At 49.7% G+C, this 6,169-nt stretch overlaps 1 protein-coding gene across 4 annotated transcripts in view; it reads left to right on the top strand.

Annotated features, from left to right (window-relative positions):
- NR2F2 (nuclear receptor subfamily 2, group F, member 2) overlaps nucleotides 1-4,632 on the top strand; it is a 14,312-nt gene extending 9,680 nt beyond the window's left edge. For all 4 annotated transcript variants that reach the window (XM_005869915.2, XM_014542630.1, XM_005869916.2 and 1 more), the window contains 2 exons: nucleotides 41-568; nucleotides 3,141-4,632. In XM_005869915.2, the coding sequence (XP_005869977.1) occupies nucleotides 41-568; nucleotides 3,141-3,415 (803 nt within the window). In that variant the 3' untranslated portion in view covers nucleotides 3,416-4,632. The remainder of the gene's footprint in view (nucleotides 1-40; nucleotides 569-3,140) is intronic.
- Nucleotides 4,633-6,169: the final 1,537 nt, after the last annotated feature.

Here is a 6,169-nt window from a genome sequence, read left to right as displayed (position 1 = left end):
GCCGGGCATTAACCAGACACTGTCTTCTGTCCCCCCACAGCGGTCCAGAGGGGCAGGATGCCGCCCACCCAGCCGACCCACGGGCAGTTCGCGCTGACCAACGGGGACCCCCTCAACTGCCACTCGTACCTGTCGGGATATATCTCTCTGTTGCTGCGCGCCGAGCCCTACCCCACGTCCCGCTTCGGCAGCCAGTGCATGCAGCCCAACAACATCATGGGCATCGAGAACATTTGCGAACTGGCCGCCCGGATGCTCTTCAGCGCCGTCGAGTGGGCCCGGAACATCCCCTTCTTCCCCGACCTGCAGATCACCGACCAGGTGGCCCTGCTTCGCCTCACCTGGAGCGAGCTGTTCGTGCTCAACGCGGCCCAGTGCTCCATGCCCCTCCACGTCGCCCCGCTCCTGGCCGCCGCCGGGCTGCACGCCTCGCCCATGTCCGCCGACCGGGTGGTCGCCTTTATGGACCACATACGCATCTTCCAGGAGCAAGTGGAGAAGCTCAAGGCCCTGCACGTGGACTCCGCCGAGTACAGCTGCCTCAAGGCCATAGTCCTGTTCACCTCAGGTAGGAAGGAGCCTGGCCTGCTCGCGCCCGGAGTTAGGGACCAGCCTCCCCCGGGAAAGGCCAGACTGTTGAGTGCTACTTGGATGAGAACTTGGAGTAGCTGCTGGGCCCCAGCAGGCCTGTGTGGGAAGGAGAGGAAGGCTGGGCTGCAGGCAGGATGCTGCAGACACAGACTCTCCAAATGGGCCAAGGGGAGGCCTCCGGGGCCTGCTGCCCTCCTGCCAGGCTGGGGTGTGAGCTTCTGCCACACACACACACACACACACACACACACACCCTTAGCCCAGGCCCCCTGGGCCAGCCGAGCCTGTGGGGTCTTGTCAACCCCAGCGGTTCTCTCTGTCACCCTGGCTTCACCTCCCCGAGATGCCCCTGGGCCTGGGGGCGGTCCTGGCAGCCGCTCGCAGGGGAAAGTTTGCCTGTTAACTAGGTAGGAGTTGGAGCTCCAGGCAGAGCCAACTGGAGGGCACCAATTTCGAAAACCAGATTCTTAGGAAGACAATGCAGACGGCCAGGGGAGGGGAGGGGAGCGAGCCGCCAGGCAGGGGCAGGAGGGAGAAAGGGGCCATCATAACTCTTCAGAGTGTCTGCCGGGGCCTGGGGAGTCCGGCCTCTTGCTCCCGCCCTGGCCAGGCAAACACTTGAGGCAATTTCCAAACAACTCCAAGTGTCTGCCAACCTGGGCTGCCAGCGTCTGAATGTTGCTGGCGATATAAAACCATCACCGAGTGCATGATGAAATCTAATTAGTTTGCATGTAGTTTAACCTGTGTGAGCAATAGATCTCATATTAATGAACTCTTGAGGCCAAATGATTTTTGCAAGTGCCTGGCTTTGCACTGTGGGCCACACCTGAGCCTTCTGGCTCCTCCACCTTCTTGGGCTAAGTTATCAGCTGATCCCTTTGTCAAGGCCGAGGCGGGGAAGGGGTTCCCCATGGGGCACACCCACCACTTGGACGTGGGTTTGGGGTGGGAACCTAGTCCCCCACTGTGTGTTCAGCTCCAATCGGGACAGGAGAGAGCCTTGTGGCTAGCGTGGCGGACAAAAAGACGCAGCCCCTTCCTCATTGTGGGAAGGAAAGCTGGGGACCCAACCTATGGCAGGTTCTGAGTCTTTCCTATATCGCTGCTGTTTTCATAAACCCCCCCCCCCCCACTGCCTTCAAAAGTCCTTAGGTGATCAATTAAAGGGCAGTGTCCGGGCAAGGGATGGCTGTGTCAGAGGCTCAAATCTGGAGTCTTCTCCCTTGGGGGGGACCTGTCAGGACGGGACCGTTTGCCTGATGCAAACCTACCAGCAGGATGGCCCCCTGCCCCACAGCCTCCTTCAGCCAGTCCGGGACCCCACACCCAACCACATTCCCAGCCCGTGGGGGTGGCTGTGAATCGCTGGCCATCATTGTTAGTCTCAGCCTTCTCCCTGGGTCTTTCAAGGAGAGAAATGCCTGATACTGTCGTAACAGTTGAATTTATTACTATTTGCAAAAGGCCCAGGCCTGTGTGGGGAGCGCACATCACCCCACCGAGAGATAAGGGTCCCTGTTATCTGAGTCTCAGGGAGACCACAGGTGCGGATGCTCAGGGAAGAGCCTTCTGCAAACACATCTTTTCATGCCTGACCACAGGCACCTACCCCGGGCGGAGGCAGGCAGGCAGAGTCCCGGAGACACACAGGAGCACATCGCATGTGTGTTCTGGGGCCTGGGGTGGAAGGGGCTGATTTCCAAGCCCCGCTTTAAGATGCGCAATGTGTGCGTGTCAGCCCCAGTCTTGTCTGGGGAGCCCCCTGAGGTCAGGTCACAGGCTGCACCGCCTCCACCGAGCAGCCTCTCATTTCAAAGGCACTTGTTGTATTTTTTACGTATCAGGAAAAGAAAAGTGTTTTCCTGAAGATAACGGGGAAGGGGGGGGGGGGGGGTTTCTCTGGGGAGACCTGAGTTGTTAAAAAAAAAAATAACTAAAGGGGGGTAAGAGAAAAGGGGAGAGAGAAGAAAGGGGGGAAAGAAACAGCTCAAATGAACAGAGAGATCACAGTTTGCATGGCTGCCCTTCAATGGGCTAAACTGACAAGATCAGCTTTAAAGGGCCACTTAAATCAGTTTCAAAGCCCGGAGAAAAATGAGTCGCCCTCTTTGGGGACAATCTGAGGCTGGGTCGTGGACGCCATTCCTCCGCGCCGGGCCAGGCTGCCGCCCCCCCCCCCCATAATTATAAGCCTAACTATTATTTACAGAGGAGGAGGGGAGGAGCAGGGCCACTTTTGGTTTCATCTGTTTGTCTTTCTGTTTACTGACTTGGGCCAGATTTCACCCAGTGCACTTCGCCTGGGGCTGGGACAGGGAAGCCCTGAGAGCTACAGAACTGGGGTCTATTTTTTAAGCAGATACCCCAAGACCAGCTCCAGCTCCCCCTCCCTCCCTCCCCCCCAAGTTTTCGGTCCTAGGCATTTCTGAGGGAGTTGGAGATTGGGCCATGTATACACACCTCATGTGACCCATTGCAAACCTCTTCATCTGATGACTGAATTTTCCTTTTTCCTCTTTTTTTTTTTTTTTTTAACTTTCTTCCAGATGCCTGTGGTCTGTCGGATGTAGCCCACGTGGAGAGCTTGCAGGAAAAGTCCCAGTGCGCCTTGGAAGAATATGTCAGGAGCCAGTACCCCAACCAGCCAACGCGATTCGGGAAGCTGTTGCTTCGTCTCCCTTCCCTGCGCACCGTCTCCTCCTCGGTCATAGAGCAATTGTTTTTCGTCCGTTTGGTAGGTAAAACCCCCATCGAAACCCTCATCCGGGATATGTTACTGTCCGGCAGCAGTTTTAACTGGCCGTATATGGCAATTCAATAAAAAAAAAAAAATCCAAGTAAGAAGGGGGAGTGAAGCAGAGAAAGCAAAAAGGCAAAAGACTGGTTTGTTTGCTTAATTCCTTCTGTTAAGAAAGGATATAAAAGGATGTTACACGTTTGCTAAAAAAAAAAAAAGAAGAGAGGGGAAGAACTTTATGGACTGTGAATTTCCAAAAAATTAAGAGACTGTCAAATGAACTTTTACAGAATGCATTAAAAAAAACAACAACTCCTGTGTCGGTCAGAACAACTTGCTACTTATAATTTTTTTTTGTATAAAAAGGAAATTAGTCTTTTTCTTTTTTTTTGGTAAATTTTTGAAAAATATTGCTAAAAGTGCATTTAAGGAGATTGGGAGAAAATTAGCAGAATGGAGAAAGTAAGTCTTCTTTTTTTTCCAAATTATTCATTGTCCTGTGTCTGTACCTCTAGCTGTTCTTTTTTTGTATTTTCCTGGTTCTAAACCAGTTTATTCTGTGGTTCTATAATAAGTTTTGATATAATCTTGGCTTCTTAAAAACTGTGTATCCTTAAAATATATGTTCTGCAAGAATTAAAACTGAGTCCATGAAAATATCATAGGAAGACATTAAAACTTTTTAAAAGAAAATTCAGAGCTGATGGGAACGCACTTAGAGGTGGTGGCCAAAAATTTTAGGTGAAGTTGAGCTAATTTGAGATCTGCAAGAACCACATACAACACTTAACTCCCCCTCCCTACCCCCCCAAAAAAGACACCAAGACAAACCTAGCTTTTTAAAAAATATTTTAAGAAAGAGAATGAACTGTGGAATTTATTGGCAGCCAAGGAATGTGTCCAAGACACATGCTGAGGTTTTGAATAAAAAGTGAACTTTTGTAATTTGAATTGGGTCCCGCTAAGTTCTTGAATTGTTATGAAAAATCCTCTATCTGTTTGTATATTTGCAAACCCTTTGTATTATAACTGTTGATATTCCCTTTTTAAAAAAAAATACCCATTGAAATCAGCATGACAAAATAACACTGTTGGCACTTATAGATAATGTGATTGATTCAGTATCTTAGAGTTTACAGTTTGTGTTTTAAAAAAAACTGAAGGTTTTTTTTTTAAAGTGCAACATTTCTGTATACTGTAAAAGTTATAATAACTGAACTGTTTGGTCGAGTCTTTGTGTGTTATATTCCAAGGAAAATTTGAAAGTATTCAGAAATTAAAATATTATTTGATATCTGAAACCTGTTTGGCTGTCCCCACTCACTGATTTGCCATGGACAAGACCCCCCTAAGAGCTGTCCCCAGTGGGGCTGGAGGGTCCATTTGTTGACGATCCTGTTTGTTCCAAAGTGGACTAGTGTTACTGCCTGCTTAATTTGGGAATGTTGGGGGGGAGGGGAAGCTGAAGTTAATGGTTTATCTATAGTTTTAGGAAGTGCCATCCTGATTTGGTAAACCACCCCCCTTCACCTAATCCTCTTTTTAATTAAAAATGGATTTTCCAGGAAAAAAAAAATAAAGGCCCTTATATTTGTCACACTTAAGTGCCTGCTTAGGGAAGAGAAGGTATTGTGCAAAGTCTTAGAAATCTGGAGATCAGTATCTATTTTATGATCAGAAAAAAGAAATAGTGTTTTGTACATTTCTGACGCAGGAGACTGTGTGCAAGGAGTTTTTCCTGAAGTAGGTGTGATTTTAAAAAATATATATATATATTCTGTGGTTCTTAGCTAGTGTAGCTGTTGAGAGGATTTTAAATGCTGTGCTGAGGGGTCTGCTTTTACTGTCTATGTCCTGTCCCCTCCCCGCTTCCGTGAGGGCCTGACACAGGGCCACTGGCGTTCTGTGCCTGAAAACACATGGACATCCTGACATTTCAGACCGTGTGGACGCACTGCTCTTGGGACCCTTGGTCCTGAGGAGCCAAATTAAGAAAGAGGAGAGAGAGAGAGAGGGAGAGAGAGAAGGAAGGAAGGAAGGAAGGAAACTTGACTGACAGGGTGTGCTGAGTTGGAAGTAGGGGCTATTTTGTGTGGGAGTCTCTTCCCTCCTCCCCACCCCACCCCCCTTTCCCGGTGTGGAGAAAGCTCAGCTCCTGGGAGCTTGCAATTTTGTTCTTGTTGAGGCTCTCTCTCCAGCACCCCACCCCCCCGTTTCCCTGTGTTGTGGTTTAATTTAAAAACGGGGTGGGGAGGGGAGGGGAAAGAAAAGGGGTCATTTTGCAAAGTCTATTAAACTTGGAGACTCAGGTGCCAGGCGGTGCATGTAGAGCAGGACTCTGCTGTGATGTGAGCATCTAGGCAGCTCCCCAGCGCACCCTCAGCTTCCTTGGGTAGCTCCGCACATACATGACGCTAAGCATGTTCTTAGGGCAGAAGAGCCCTGACCTTTTGGGTGGAGGTTCTGTCCTCTCGCACCAAGTGCTGTCCATTCGAGCCTGTGAAGCTGGTCCAGTAAAGTCTCACACAGGCCCGGCTCCTGCCTTGTTTTGTGTTAGCTTATTGTAAACAGCCATTTGTTGTAAATTATTATTGGCATTAAATGATAATTTATGATTTCTCAAAGCCAAAGACGGTGCCTGTTTTATTCTGCTTCCAGCATGGGTCCTAGGCGCTGGGGTTGTGTCCTCTCTCGGTCTCTTGAGTCGCAGCAGACGGGGGGTGTCTGCGAGGCAGCCACACAGGACCCCCCATTTCTCAAACGGTTAAAACAAAACCTCTTGTCTGTGTGTAGAGTGGCCCGGAGGAGGATCTGTTTAGATTCTTGAGCTTGGTTTAA

This window comes from Myotis brandtii, unplaced genomic scaffold (assembly GCF_000412655.1).
Source record: "Myotis brandtii unplaced genomic scaffold, ASM41265v1 scaffold308, whole genome shotgun sequence".
Classification (NCBI taxonomy): Eukaryota; Metazoa; Chordata; class Mammalia; order Chiroptera; family Vespertilionidae; genus Myotis; species Myotis brandtii.
This window is presented reverse-complemented; position numbering and strand designations above follow the sequence as displayed.